This window comes from Odocoileus virginianus, chromosome 18 (assembly GCF_023699985.2).
Source record: "Odocoileus virginianus isolate 20LAN1187 ecotype Illinois chromosome 18, Ovbor_1.2, whole genome shotgun sequence".
Classification (NCBI taxonomy): Eukaryota; Metazoa; Chordata; class Mammalia; order Artiodactyla; family Cervidae; genus Odocoileus; species Odocoileus virginianus.
Window position 1 is genome coordinate 34,996,417 of NC_069691.1, and position 15,916 is coordinate 35,012,332.

Below are 15,916 nucleotides of genomic sequence, written 5' to 3' on the forward strand. Positions count from 1 at the left end.
AAGATGGGTATATCCCTTGTTCATTGTCGATCATGTTTCAAGGGAGTGCCCAAAGCCCCCCATCTAATAAAATGTCACATTCTGTCTCACCCTCAGGAAAGCCACTAGTGAAAACATCCCGAGAGATGGTGCTCAACACGGAGGAACCTGCAATCACAGTTGATGTAGGAAGCACTATCAAAACCGTACAAGGCGTGAATGTGACTATTAACTGCCAAGTTGCAGGTAAGAGTTGCGTTCATTTGTTAATTCATTTGTTCAGATATTAATGGAGCCTTGTGCTAGGTTGGGGGCTGAAAAGAGCACAAATTCTGCTCTCAGGGAATTGGGGCTACTAGAGAAAGTCAAGCACACTCAGTCACTCTGAAAGTGGAAAGTGCTACTGAAGCTGAGCAGAGGAAAACTGGGATAGATGTGGGGGAAGAGGTGGTTTTTATCTCCATCCCACATACTGATAGAACATGAGTATGCAAGGATGGGGACAAAGGGTGTTCCAATGGATTAAAGAATGTGAGAAAAATCATGTAAGTAGGGAAGCTGCAGGACTTCAAGGGAAGTGTGACTGCTTTGGTCTAGTGGGAGCACAGAGCTCAGAGATGGGGTGGGTAGAGGGGCTTAAACTTTGTCACGTGGGTTGCAACTGTGCCATGGGAGACTCTGAACACTTGGATGAGGCATTCAGACAAAGCAGGTTGGAAGTGGCATTAGGGGTTGTGCAGTGTATAAAATAGGTTGAAGAAAAAAAAAAAATACTGAGACAGAGGGGCCAGTTAAGAAGCCATTGTAGTTTAGGGACTTCCCCAATGGACCACTGATTGGGAATTTGCCTTGCATTGCAGGGGACATGGGTCTGATCTTTGGTCAGAGAACTAAGACCCCACATTTTTGTGGGGCAACTGAGCCCACATGCCACAATGAAGACTTCGTGCATCCAAATATATATATATATATAAAAGAACCTACAGTAGTTTAGATGGAACCAGTGGTAAAGAATCTGCCTGCCCAGCAGGAGACATGAGCTCCACCCCAGGGTGGGGAAGATCCCCTAGAGAAGGAAATGGCAACCCACTCCTACTGTATAGACAGTAGCAATGAACAGCAGTAGTTGAGAGCAGAGATACCGGCGGCCTAAACTCAGGACCGTGGTGGTGGAAAGCTCAGGAGTGGGTGGCAGGGGTAAGACCAACAGCAACCTGGAGCTTACATTCGAAATGGGTGGGTGGTGGTGGTTTAGTGTCTGACTCTTATAACGTCATGGACTGTAGCCCACCAGGCTCCTCTGTCCATGGGATTTCCCAGGCAAGGGTACTGGAGTGGGTTACCATTTCCTGCTCCAAGGGATCTTCCAGACCCAAGGTTCAAACCCAGGTCTCCTACCTTGCAGGCAGATTCTTCACTGCTGAGTCAGCAGGGAAGCTCCTTTCAGAAGTATGTAGGAATTGTTTATGAAAACAGCCACTGCCCCTGGGCGTGTGATATATATGTTGCCTTTGGGTAGCTCTTGTAAACTCAGAGGCCTCTAGGGACCAGGAAGTCAGAAAGTGGAGGAGGAGTAGACCAGAGGAGGTGGTAGTATGCCCTTCATAAAGGCATTTACCTTTAATTTAAAAACAGAAAACACCCACATAGAATGACACAAAGCTTAGCTACCAATTCTCCCTTCCTGTGAACTGCTGGCCTGCCTGCCCTAGGGGTTTTCACTGCCACGATACAAAGGGGAAATAGATGACTCCCATGCCAGGGCCCAGCAACAGTCCCCTGATTGCTGTCCTCATCAGATATACCTTCCCATGGCACCCCAACCGAGTTTCCCACGTCATACCCTCTCTGAAAAGAGGACAGGCATTGGCAGCCCCTCTTCTGGGTGTTTCTTCATCTTAGATCTCAGCCCCAGCTTTAGAAAGTTTACCTCCGCCTGTGATTTATAAGGCCAGAGAGAATCCATTTTAGAAGAAGTAGGAGAAAGATCTTCATCTAGAGCATGTTGTTTCCTAAGAACAGGCAGGTCCGGTTTTCTCTGAAGTGTTCTGGTAGCTCTAGGAAGCCCAAAATATAAATCTCTCTCTGTCATAATACATTAGCTTCTTCTTGGTAAAGCTTCCCTTGGCCTGTGCATCCAGCCGCCTCAGTGAAAGCCTGTAGAACTAAATCCCTTCAGGCTCTATACTCTCAATCAGGGTGTCCCATGAATGAGTTGCCCCTCTGTACACAGACTGATGGTGAAGGCCAGATCCTTTATGCAGGACCATCACTCCCCATCTGATCGCTAGGAACATGTGCCTTGAAGACAGAACAGATAAGATGGGTCTCCCAATATAATGGACCATATTGGGTCTCCTTTTGAGTGTTGGGAGTGGTAGGACTGAAAGAGTGGGAAGCAAAGGGCAGCAAAACTAGGATTTAAGCATCTGAAGGAGGTTGAAAGAACCAGAATTCAGGTGGATAAGTATTTATCACAGGAAAACTAGAAAAGTCAAAACAGCTTTGGTCAGCTCTTCTGGGCCACCCAGCGCCATGTCTCCAACTTCATCCAGAGATTCACTCTTGGTAACTGATAGTGAAATCCTAGGTTGTAAGGTCCAGTTTTTGCCTGGCCATGCACATTACATTACTAAAAACTTAGTTTTTTTCATAGGACCATTTGTGTTAATCATAGTTAAATAAAATAAATTTGTGTCTCCGTCACTATGCCTTTTATTAAATAAAGTTTTTATTCAACATGGGCTTCCCTTGTAGCTCAGTTGGTAAAGAATCTGTCTATAATGTGGGAGACCTGGGTTCAATCCCTGGGTTGGGAAGATCTCCTGAAGAAGGGAAAGGCTTCCCACTCCAGTATTCTGGCCTGAAGAATTCCATGGACATGTATAGTCCATGGGGTCACAAAGAACTGGACACGACTGAGTGACTTTCACTTTCACTTTTACTTTTATTCAACATAGATGGGAAAGACCCTGCTTTTGATTAAACTGTTGGTCTGTGAATTTACTGGACAAAGAAATCATTCTTGAGCTGAGTCTCCAGTCGAAATACTGACAGCTATAATACCAAATAGCAGAAGAAACTATTTTTACTTTGATGCTACAAGTGGCTTTTATGACTCTCTTGTGATATAATTTTAATGGCTATATAATAGTATATTTTAAGAATATTACATAATTTACATAGAATAACTCATGTCCTTACATGTTTGAGTTGTTAGCAGTTTTTCATTAAATAGCTTTTGCACATGTATGCTTTCAACAGGTAAAATGCAGACTCACAAATTATTCCCAACCCTTAAACATAAAAACCATTAAACAACAAGTCTGATGAGGCTTTTTCACGACAAGTGACTCAGTCTCTTACACCACTCCCATACTTGTTCTCTACTGGAGAAGAATTCAGAAAACTGAGTGTGAGATGAGGGGTTAGAGGAGGAGGAAGAGTTTCAGTCATTGGGAATAGGATGTGCAAAGGGCCTGAGAAAAAGTATGTTGCATTTGAAGAAGTGAAATGTGGCTGGCTTGGCTGTAAGATGGAGAGGCTAGAAGACAGTAGGGTGACTTGTGGTTGAGAGGTGGGGGACAGTAGGCAGGAGCTAAATCTTATGCTTTCCTAGGTTATGGTACATTTTGGAACAGGGGAAGCTTTTGAAGACCTACTTGGGATATAAAATTGTCAGGACTAGTCATGTAGAAATAAATAGTTGAGGAGTCAATGATGGGCAGTGTATTAGCCAGGAAAGGCTAGCCTATGGTAACAGGTAGACCCCCAAATGTATAATGATGACTCAAACACAATAGAAGTTTATTACTTGCCTACCTAGGAGTCCAGAGAGTGGTCCTGGTCAGCTGGAGGGGAAGGGATCTGCCCCCCACAGTCCTTCAGATCCCTGGACACTGGTGGTTCTATTTTCCTGAATACATGCCTTCCCAGGTCTCCACAGAGGTTCTGTCTACCCTGTGAATAAGACAAGGAGAAAACAAAGTGTAGAGGATGGTTGAAATGGTTTTAAGGGAGATACTTGGCAAACCGGAACAAACTTTTTTGGCCAAGCCAGTAGCACGCATTACTGCTTCTCACATTCCTTCTTAGTCACATGGCCACTCACAGTTGCCAAGGGCTGTTGGGGAATGTTGCCAGGCTGAGGAGGAGGAGGTATTAGTCACTCAGTTGTGTCCACCGCTTCATGATCCCATGTACTGTAGCCCGCCAGGCTCCTCTGTCTGTGGGATTCTCCAGGCAAGAATATTGGAGTAGGTTGCCATTCCCTTCCCCAGGGGATCTTCCCAATCCAGGGATTGAACCCAGGTCTCCTGCATTGCAAGCAGATTCCTTACCATCTGAGCTACCAGGGAAGCCCAGGCTGGGTACCTAGGAAAAAGAAGGAATAGCTGTCAGCATCTGCCACAGTTAGTGTGAAGAAATGTGGAAGACTAAAAGCCTTCTTACGAGACTGCCATGGTTCTTTAGAATTGCTCAGATTGACATTTAAGTTACTATATTCTTTCCTTGTCTTGCACCAAGCCTTTAAAGAAACTTCTAGAACTTATCATGTCAAGGTGTGCCTTTCAGTGGATGCCCCACCTCAAGATGTTGACAAGGTGTCATGGTGCAGGCAGCCTTCCAAGTATAACAAGTGGTCTAGTTAACAAGCATATCCTATCTGGGATTTTAAAAAAAGATTATTATAGCATCACCCTACCTGACAGCTCAGTGGATATTAAAAGCACTAATCCTCATAATCAAATCAAATTACAGCCCATTATGACTACACTCATTTATTGATCCTTTCAAGCAGCAGGGAGACCACTGTGTTGTTGATAAGATATGCCACAAAGCAGGAAAAGTAAAAGCAGGTCCTTTTACTTCCTATTTTAGACACAGATCATACCAGGGAGTCCAGAGTGTGGAGCGTATCCAACTAACTTGTCAACAGTATAGCTTTGGACTTTGCTCTGCAGTAGAGTGTGTTTTTTGTCATTTTTCAAACATTTCTTTCTATAGAACACGCTGTCATATCACAACAGGCTAGGGAAAAAATCATCTTCTACAACCTGATATGCTTCTCACCAAGAAGTGTACTAACAATGGATTCTAGAAACTTCCCTCCTAACAATAATGTTGATGTTACAATTACAGTAGAAAGGTTAATTCCAAAAGCAGAAAGTGTTTAAGGATTGTCACCAGAAATAACACGCAGCAATTCAGAGCTTCTCAAAGGAGGCAGTCTCGTATGATGGCAGACAGTGTCATGTACTTGTTAGAATGGGATTTCATGGCATCAAATGTACTGAGTTTGGATCCCTGCCTGCCATTTGTAGGTCCCTGATTGGTGGTAAAGTGGAGAGGGACTCTGTTCTCATGTAATCATTCGGGAATCCAAACTAATGTCTCTTTGGGCAGATTTCATAATCTTTTTGAGTCCCAATTTTCTCATCAGTAAACTGGGGTTAATAACAATGCTTCATGGTAACTCTGTGATTATGTATGATATGTTTATTAAATGTTTGGCTTATAGCAAATATTCAGTTAATGTTCTTTCTCCCTCTGATGTGTTCAGGATATGTATAGCTTCTGACCTCAGTGCATTCCTGATGTCTTGGTATTCTAAGCATCAGGGTTAGGCGTGTATATATGGTACCTTTTCAAGGAACTCTGGCGTGTATGAGGGCTGATGATATTTTCTGAGGCATCATTGTCATGTCTTGAGAGAAAAAGAAAAAAGATGCCTCATTCTTCTTTTTCCTGTTCCCTTGTTCCAACTTTGTAATACATCAAAATCAGTCATGGCAGGGCTGGCTGTCATTCCAAAGCATCTTTTTGGTGTCATTCTCTTTAAAGCACACAATCCCAGGCAGGAATCCTTCAAAATGTGACACCAGCAGCATTGGTAAATTATTGATGCAGGTCTGTGTTTGAGTGAGTCTAAGAGAGGTTTGCTAATCTGTCTATCACAGAATGATCCTTATAATATTTGGCTTCCCTCAGCACTGCTGTCTCTCTGTGGTCCCAGTTTTACAAAGATTGGAGGTCCCTTCCATCTACCTTCCTTACCCTGAACATGTCCTTTTCTCCCATGAACTCCCCTGCTCTCAATTGAAGGATTCAGCCCTATTGGTAAAGACTCTGTTTTGTCTTGTTAAACAGACTTGATTTCATAAGGGCATGAGGCTAAGAGTGATGACAAAAATGGAAGAAGCTTACCCCTACTTCCTGGAAACATGAGAAATGGCTGCATCCCTGGGTCATCTCTCTCCCTCCTCCTCCTTCTCTTTCTCACCATCCCTGTCTCTCTCCCTGGCTACCCTGACCAAAGAAGGTCACATAGTGGGGCTACAAGTCTGGGTGTGGCAGCTGACCATGTAAACACAATATTGGCCCTGGAGACACACAAGTCATGGCCTATGGGCACCGTCATGGAGACAGAGCATTCACCCCTACCATCTGCTGTTGAAACTGACAGCCCACTAGTCCGTGTCTCTTACTCTGCCTCCTTGCTCTAAAACAGCCTCAGTTCCTATCAGGGACTGTGTGCTTGCTGCCCACAGACCTCCTCCAAGGCAGGTGCCACTGACAGGTACTATGTGTGAGCAGTTTATGGTGATGGGAAAAGGGTGAATACTTGCAGAAGCTGGTTTGTAGAACCTCATTTTTCCTTGCACTTTCAGGAGAGAATTGATGTGGGTGGGGGTTGTTTTTTCAACTTACTTTTCAAAGGCTTTCTCCTGAAGGGTATGGATTTTTTCTCCCCCAACGTGAAATCGGAGCTCGGGGTCCACAGTCTAAGCTGGCATGGTCGGGCATTGTGATGCTCTTGCTCTCTCTAGTGGTGTTGCAATGAAAAATCAGCCTTTCTGCCTCTCACCTGCATCTTTACGCCAGGTGTGTTTAGAGACAATAATACCAGCCTGGCCCCTCTCATGCACCTGAGCGTCAAGTTTCACAGTGTGTGTGCCTCTCTGATGGATCAGGGCTGCGGTACCCAAGTCTCCCCCTCTTTTAACAGTCCTGCCTCCTTCCTCCAGCCAGTCCACCAGCCCCTGGGGATCCACATTGAATTATGGGTAATCTGCGCCTCGACAGAAAAAGAGGACCAGAGAGTCACTCTCCTGTTCCTTATAGACAGGGAGAGAAAAGCTCTACAGCTTGGCCAAACACTTGGGCCGCCCACCATAGGCTCCCATTCCACCACTGGAAACCATGCCTGAAGCAGCAGGGCAGCCAGGACACCAGTGAATTCATGCAGAATAGTTCATTGTTAATGAGGCAACAAGAGCAGTCTCCCACACTGCCCCACTTCCTGCCATTGGGATCCCGGGAGCAGCAAGTGCTCCAGAGCTCAGGATGAGAGCTGGCTGTTACAGAGTAGACTCTGAGTACATTTTATTCATCAGAGACAAGCAGTGGGCATACAGGTGATGCCACGACAGTGTCTGCATTCTCAGCTGTATGCTGCCCACGAAGGGTAAGGCTGCCCCTGCCCCAAGGGCAGAATCCATCCCCAACTCTGAGAAAGTACAGGACTAAAGTTCCGGCTCTGCCTGTTCTGGGTTTTAACCCCGTTTACCTGGATTTGACTTTCTAAACATGCCCTGGATACATGTCCACAAGTTTCATGAGCAAACATTGTGAGATGGGTCACTAAGCTAGAAAGTACAAAAGCGGAGCTGTCCACTCCCTGGAGACTGAATTCACGCCACATAGTTCCTGTCTCTCAGCTCACTAGAGCCGGGCTTGCCCTGGAGCCTCCTATGCAGACCATCTCAGCAGGCTTGTCCTAAACTGAGGACTGCTTGCCGGCATGCCACCCGCAGGGAAACTCCCTCAGGAAGGAAAGCCATTCCCTTGTCTCAGTCACTCAGGCTGCTGTAACAAAATGCCACAGATTGTGCAGCTTAAACCACAGAAGTTGGTTTCTCATGGTTCTGGAGGCCGAGAATTCCGAAATCAAGGTGCCAGCCCATTCAGTTCCTGAGGAGGACTCTCTTCCTGGCTTGCAGACAGCTATCTTCTTGCTGTGTCCTCACATGATGGAGGGAGGAACAGAGAGAAAAAAGGGAAGGAAAAAGAAAGAGAAAGAGAGGGCCTCTTCTTATAAGGGCACTGATGCCATCACAATGGATATTCCCTTCAGGAGGACTTCATCTGAAGCTAAAAATCTCCAAGTCCTCATCTCCTACCACCGTCACACTGAGGGTGGTTAGGACCCCAAGATATGCATTTGTGGAGGTCACAAAGACCGAGTGCATAACAGCCCTGAGGACAGAGCCTAACTTCCGAAGACTGGAACCCCACCCCAGTTCAGATGTGCGCACTCTCCCCAGCTCTCTCACAATAATAAACTTGAACTGAGGAGAGAGCAGAGTACTCCCTTTTTGTCTCTCTTTTTCTGTGGTGATGAACCTCATGCCACGGTTCCATCTTCTCTTTTTCTAAGAAAATACTTAGGCCTCAAAAAATACAGCCTTGTTTTCTACATAGAGTGCCAACTCTGGTAAGGATCTAGCAGCTTTCATTTGTCTGGCTCATGAATATATTAATATTCTGTAGCTTTTAACTTTCTTGTTCAGTCGCTCAGTCATGTCCAACTCTTTGTGACCCCATGGACCCCATTTAACTTTCTACTGAGGTATAATATTTATACTGAAAAGTGCATATATTATAAAGGTCCCAAGCCCACCAAACATAGCCCCCAAGTCAAAAAGCAACTACTAGCAGCCAGGTTCTTTGCCCCCACTCTCAGGGACAGCACCTCCCTTCCATCCCAGTCCCCCACTCTGATTGCTGACAACAGGGCCTGACGTTACCAGTTTTTCTTTTCTACGTTCAGAAATGAAATCATACAGTGTATGCTGTTTCGAGTCTGCCTTCTCTTATTCTGCACTAGGTTTGTTTCATTTGGTTCTCAAATTATTCATTTTCACTGATAGATAGATTTCATTCTTAGGTGTTTTCTCCAAAGGCTTTTGGCTCACTCCTTCCACCCTGGCTATTGCCTTTCTCAGCTGCCCTCTTCCTCTTCTTTTAACCAGTCTTTCTCTTCCTGCCTTATCTCTGGAAGCTTTTAAAGGCAAAAGATTTCAAGACAGCTGAGAGGTCAGAGACCTTATTTAGTTTGGCCGAAGGAGCATAGAAGACGCCCAGGCAGATGCTTCCTGCAGAGCAGCCCGGAGTCGGGTCCACCAAGAGGCTATAAATATCTCCAGGTCACCTGAATGTGGTGGCTGATGCATTTATTTTATTTTATTTTTCCTCCTAGGTGTGCCTGAGGCTGAAGTCACCTGGTTCAGGAATAAAAGCAAACTGGCCTCATCTCCCCCTCTGCAGGAGGGCGCCTTGGTGCTTACAGCCGTGTCCTCCTTGGATCAGGGCCTGTACTCCTGCAAGGCGGCCAATCTGCACGGGGAGCTGACCGAGAGCAGCGAGCTCCTCATCCTAGGTAAACACGGTGAGGCTGGCTGCCCCTGGTGGGCCCCACTCGGGTGACTGTCTGACCCACCCTCACTGCCTCCTGCCCCTGATCCAATTAAATGCATGAAGGTAAAATCGATATCCCTTCCCTTCTCCCCCCCTTAGGGCCTCCCAGTGGAGAGAACACAAACCGAGGGGCCAAGAAACCAAGCAGAGGTCAGCTAGAACCCGGGATCTACCACTTACTCACTGTGTGACCTTGGGCAATCACTTAACCTTGCTAAGCCTTAGATCCTGGTCTCTGTGTAGAAAACAAGATTGCCCACCATGGGCCGGGCAGGGGAGGTACAAATAGAGGTAACAGGCGGTTTTTCTTAACTCCTTCTATATTAAGGACTGCTTTGAGATTCAGACAAAAGCTAAAGACTACCTTGTTGAGAAAAATTCATAAGTACAAAATTTCTCATAATTTTAGGAAGTTCATACTCTAGTCCACCTTAAGTCCACATGTGTACCCCTCTTCTTAGTCCAGTCCAGCTGCTATAGCAAAACAGCCACAGATTGGGTGACTTACGTGGAGAAGGAAATGGCACAGTCTGGTATTCTTGCCTGGGAAATCCCATGGACAGAGGAGCCTGGCAGGCTACAGTCCATGGGGTCGCAGAGAGTCAGACAGGACTGACCAACTGAGCGCAGGCGGCTTTTAGACAACAGCAGTTTGTTCCTCACCTGTCTAGAGGCCAGAAGTCTAGAATCCAAGTGCCTTCATGGTCAGACTGGTGAAGGCCTTCTCCATGGCAGCAGAGTGGTGGCTTCTTCACTGCACCCTCGTAGAGCAGAAGGGACAAGCGAGCTCTCGGAGGTCTCTGTTATAAGGATCCTAATGTTAATCAGGACTTCCCTGGTGGCTCAGATGGTAAAGCGCCTGCCTACAATGCAGGAGACCCAGGTTCGATCCCTGAGTCAGGAAGATCCCCTGGAGAAGGAAATGGCACCCAGTACTCTTGCCTGGAAAATCCCATGGACTGAGGAGCCTGGTAGGCTACATGTAGTTCACGGGGTCGCAAAGAGTCGGACACGACTGAGCGACTTCACTTCTCTTCACTTCACTTCAATGTCAATCATGAGGGCTCCACCTTCCTGACATAATCATCTCCCAAAGGTACTCTTATCATTACCTTGAAGGGATTAAGATTTCAACATATGAATTTGGGGGACACAAACATTCAGACAGTAGCGCCACCGGACACAAGGATCCCTGATTAAAGAGTCTAACACAGTTCCTGGCATAAAATAGTTATTTAAAAATAATAGCAATTGCCAGGACACCATCCAGCACTCACTGACGCCCAGGGCTGGACTCAGTCATGTTGCATCTATACCTCTTTGGTTTCCCGAGATTCAGACTCTATACTTCTCTTCCCAGCAGAGCCTGGGAATTGTTGGGGGTGGGGGTGGGGAGGATAAAGAAGCTTGTTTTTGTCTTTCTTTTTTTTAAAGGCAGTTATTAGAGGGGACTTCCCTGATGGCCCAGTGGTTAGGACTTCACCTTCCCGTGCAGAGGGTGCAGGTTCGATCCCTGGTCAGGGACCTCAGATCCCACATGCCTTGCAGTCATAAAACCAAAATGTAAAACAGAAGCAATATTGTAACAAATTCAAGAAAGACTTTAAAAATGGTCCACATCAAAAAAAAAACTTTAAAAAAAGGCAATTATTAGAGCATATATGCTAGTTATCTCACTAAGAGAGAGCCATCATTCTTGGGGAGTGAGGAAAAGATGAGAAATATAAATAATTACATACCACACATATGTATATTATGGCCTTCCACAGGGGAAAGTAAGTAAACTTTACTCATATTTTCACACCCCAATGACGATATAGCAAAGCATAGAGTCTACCCCTGCCCACTCAGATTTCACAGAGACCCACGTGGGTCTTCATCTCAACAGTGGCTGCATAAACCTCCAGTCATATTAGGAAGCCGCAGAAAATCAGCTCCGTGAAGGATGTCATTTGTTTTGTGTTGGGTTTTTTCTGGCTGAGCTGCTCGTCTGGAGCCTGGGGCCCCAGACTGTTGCCCCACACTGAGTTATGGTGCTTACTGTGGGGATTTCCTCTCTAATAACCTTCCTGATCACCTCCGCTAACAGAGATGAACGTGTAGGAAGTGTGGCTGCTAATGTAGCTCTGCCTATGAAGTGTGTATGCTCTGGGAGCCAAATCTGCAACATTCCAACACTAATTCAGTATGACCATGAACGCGGAGCTTGAAGAGCATGAAGTCTTCCCATTTTAATCAAACTGGATGGGGAAAAGAAAACCAACACTATTTAGATTCTTAATTTCCTCAATTAGAAGTCCTGTTTATTCATCAAAGTTTGTTAGTTTTTATGGAGATAGGAATGGTATTTCCTATTATGTTTGGTACTTTATGGATATAGGAGTAGTATTTCTCTCTTTTTTTTTTTTAATCAGCCCCAAATGTGGCTTAATGTTTAAATGAGGGGTTTCATGTGTAAAGCTGAGGTTTCATGAGGCCCATGGCTTAACCTGTATTGTGGAGGATTGCATTGTCATGAGGCCAACTTTCATTCATGGGTTCATATAGCCACTGAATGGCTGTTCATTAAGTGTTGCCACTGAGTCCCATGTAGAGCTTTAGGATAAACACAAGAGGTGACTTCTGTCCTTGGGGAATTGACAGTTCCCTCAAAAGATTAGCTGGACATTCCCTGCAGAAGTAAACTATTAAGGACATTAGGAGGGGCTGACATTTGGCCCAGAAAGATCAATGGTTTTAAAGATGGTCCATAACCTCCCCTTTTGGCTATTAATAAATAAGCAAAGCCTTCTTGAATTATAACACTCTTGAAGGAATATTCCATTTCTGTATTATTGGGGGAACTCCATTTCCCTCAATATTCAATTTCAGTGTTTTTGAAAGAATACTAAAAAGGATGAGAGAGAGAGTCTAATTTTGAAGAAACTATCAGTATCAAATCCTAAAACCATGGTATATCAGAGTAGAAAGAGACCTTGGAAATGATGAGGGTTATTTTTTTTTAATCATTTTTAGATGAAGAAACTAAAGCTTAGAGGGATTGTGACTTGCCCAAGTTAGTGAATGAAAGAGCCATGGCTCAAATCGAGTTCCTGAATCCAATCATGATGTTTTTACCCTATACCACATAAAGAATATTTTCAAATATATATAGTGTCTTTATAATGTTGAAGTTTTATATATAAATATGTAAGCTCATCACTGTTTTCTGTATGTGATGGTCTTTGCAGTCAAAGGCAGGTTTCTGAAGTAGATCCAGGCTCCACTGTGACTCACTTTATTTACCATTTCTAACAAGTACTGAACACGGTGACAAGCACACAGCAGGCCCTCTCTGAACACTGCTGAAATGACCATCAATTACAAGGACAACCTTTCTGCTTCTCTTTCCACTCCAACAAGTGCTCTAGAGAAAAAGGTGGGAGTTGGCGTTGGAGTGTGAATTGCAGTGCGCCAGGAGACTCAGGAAGAGCAGGGAGCAGAGTTCTGCTTCTTTCCCAGCAGAATCTGGGACCATCCTACCACTGTGTTTAGCAGCTGCTTGCCTCTTTATTTGCTCAAGGAAATTAATAAGCAAGCCACTGTGCTTCCCTTTCTGTCACATTTAGCTCTGGTTAACTGATTCCTGGTTACATCAGCCCTGACTCATTACAAGAGTTTCACTAACACATCATCCCTGAACTGCTTCTCTGGTCTTACTTAGACATAAAAATCCAGATCCCAAAGTGAATCCCTAGCCTCACAACTGTACCTCTTCCTTCCCAGAAAAAAAGCCACTCACCTGATCTTAGAAATAAGAAATTCATGTAACTTATCCCTGCCTGTGAGGACAGTAACAAAGTTCTTCCCTCTAAAGGTCGTTTTAAGAGTTAAATGAAACAAGGAATGAAAATTATTTCAGCACAGGACTTGGCATATAGTTCTGAAGAAGCTTTGGGTTTTTCAAAGTATCTTTTTAATATAGTTTCATTTAGCTATGTGTTTATAGAGCACCTGTGGTAGAAAGTGGAATACAGTAAGAAAGGAACTCCAGAAATCAACATGCCTGATTCTTATCACTGACTGTACAGCTTCGGACATCAAGTATTGTGTTTGAAATTCAGACTCACCTCGATGGGAACACCTTCTCTCTAGGCACAGTGATGTTAGAGGTAATAATAGTAACACCTGCCTTACACATGGACACACTTCCATGCATGGCTGCCTCTTCCTCTCTCCTTAGCACAGCCTTTATGCTTTAACCTGGCTGATGCCCCGTCCTCCTTCTCACAGAACCCCCCCACGTCCCCACACGGTTGGACGACATCCGGGCCCTGCTCTCAGCCACTGGACCGAACCTTCCTTCAGTGCTGACGTCTCCACTGGGAACACAGCTGGTCCTGGATCCTGGGAATTCCGCTCTTCTTGGTGAGTCCAACCCTCTGGAACACTGGGCAGAAATCCAGGGCTGGACAGGATTTATGGATGGGTGACTACTTGCAGGTGGGAGGGAGGCAGCAGTGGGGGGTAGCCAACAGGAAATCACTAAATTGTGTACAGAATCCAGATTTACCAGTGGAAACTTGGCTGACTTTCCATATGAGGTGAATTCAGTTCTTAGTTTGGACCTGAGCCTGTCCAGAGTCCGAAAGGGCTCCTCTCTGAATCCTCTTGGGCTGGTGCCACAGTCCAGATCCTCTCAATCAAACTGATGGTGCTGGACTTAGAGAACAGATACAGCAGTGGAAAGCAGCTCCTGCCTCTCTTCTCCCCATCACCAGCTGTATCCCAGTGCTCCATGACCTCTTCTTACCTCAAGAGAGCTATAACCAGCTTTCAATGAGAAAACTGCAGTATCAGTACCTCCCTTCACCCAGGCAGTCTATTTAAACCTCCTTCTGTAGGTAGGGCCTAAAAACAGCCCAGCCAGACTCCTCAAGGCAAGTGTTTCAGTAACCCCACTAGGTGCACCTTCCCTGTTGTCTGTCGTTGGGAGCCTACACCCAGTTATTGCCCATGAGGCTGGCACCTTCTTGTAGCAGAAACTTGCTCTAGGGCATCCATGTTCTGGGCCATGGGGATGCCAGAGCCATGGGGATGCCAGAGCAACCTCCACCCCCAGCATGACCCCTAGATATGGTCAAGATGGAAAAGAATTCTTCTGCCTTCAAAGGCCTGGGGAAAACAGGCCTACAAAATGGAAAAAGTCTCCATGCTCACTGTATCTGGCCCCAGATGTTGGTCATGGCAACTAGAATTCTTCCCTTGACTCAATGCTAAAGTTTCCTCTCCTCTTCTCTGTGCCAGCTAACAGGGGATAGGAAGCGTGGTTTCTCAGTAATATTGATCATAACTTATCAGCATGGCCACAAGGCTTGGTATCTTTAGGATTATAGCACAGAAAGATTACCTTCAGTTTTTTGTTAACATCTAAAATTAGCAAAGAATACATACAGGCATATGGTAAAAGCTTCTGGTTTTTCTGTTTCTGATCTGGATAAAACTAAAACATAGATATAGTAATGAGTAGCCCTATTCTGTTTCTCATAACAAACTTGGTATTGAATTTTTCCCACATCACGTTGATCAGAATTCATAGGCATTTAAACCTGCTTCTTTTTTTTTTTTTAATTTTGGCATTATGAATGGTAAGTTTATTCCAGATTAAATGTGTGCATTGTAAACTTTTATTTTAGGTTCAGCACCATGAGAGAGTGTCATAACTTACTATCATTGCCCAGTCATTAGCAGGGTGTACAGCAATTGCTTATTTTCAATTTCAATAACTCTTGGATTGCTCAGGCGCCATTCAGCATGCTGGAAAAGTTAACCTGCTCATATTTTTCCATGATAGCTTTACTTTCTTTCTCCCTTATTCTGGAATAATATTTTGTGTCATTTTAGCCATGGGCAGTAAGAATTTATTGTGCTTTAAGCTGCTGAATTCCATTCCTAGTTTGTGGTGCTTTGTTAGCTTAGACTGGTATTTAAATCTAATGGTTAAGAGACACCTTAATGTCCTCGTTCACATTCAGACCACTCCACCTGAATAGATCTCAGAGGCAGTCTCCAAAAAGTCCCTGAATATAACTGCATGGGCAATATAAACTTGGGAACACCATAGAACTAGGAGAGATCCATGTGGAATTGTGGAGATGAGTTAGGGCATGGTGTCAGGTATCAAGACCCTGAGAAACAGGTCGCTGGAGACAGGCCAGAGCCTCATTGTTCTGTTTTGATGCTGAGCACTGAAGGATGGGGGTGGGGATTCAAATAGACACAAAGGGAAAAAAAACAGGCCCTGAGGTGAGGAAGATGCCATGAACCCAGAGATTAAAACATGTGGGATATGCATCAGGTGTCTGTTCAGGAACAGCTGTAAGACCCCACTGCTTTAAGGCAGCTCAGCTGGGATAGAAACTAGAGCAAGCTTCACCAGCTTCACACAGAGCAAGCCTCAGCCAGAGCTTGTCCACAC

At 45.0% G+C, this 15,916-nt stretch overlaps 1 protein-coding gene and 1 non-coding gene across 6 annotated transcripts in view; both read left to right on the forward strand.

Annotated features, from left to right (window-relative positions):
* The window catches only part of ADAMTSL1 (ADAMTS like 1), a 1,044,920-nt gene that overhangs the window by 940,781 nt on the left and 88,223 nt on the right, over window positions 1-15,916 (forward strand). For 3 of the 5 annotated variants that reach the window (XM_070480552.1, XM_070480555.1, XM_070480557.1), the window contains 3 exons: window positions 97-225; window positions 9,242-9,430; window positions 13,732-13,866. In XM_070480552.1, the coding sequence (XP_070336653.1) occupies window positions 97-225; window positions 9,242-9,430; window positions 13,732-13,866 (453 nt within the window). The remainder of the gene's footprint in view (window positions 1-96; window positions 226-9,241; window positions 9,431-13,731; window positions 13,867-15,916) is intronic. The other 2 variants (XM_070480554.1, XM_070480556.1) reach the window with 1 other exon arrangement.
* On the forward strand, window positions 10,292-10,364 carry TRNAC-ACA (transfer RNA cysteine (anticodon ACA)). The gene has a single exon. It is a non-coding gene; the product is annotated as a tRNA-Cys (tRNA).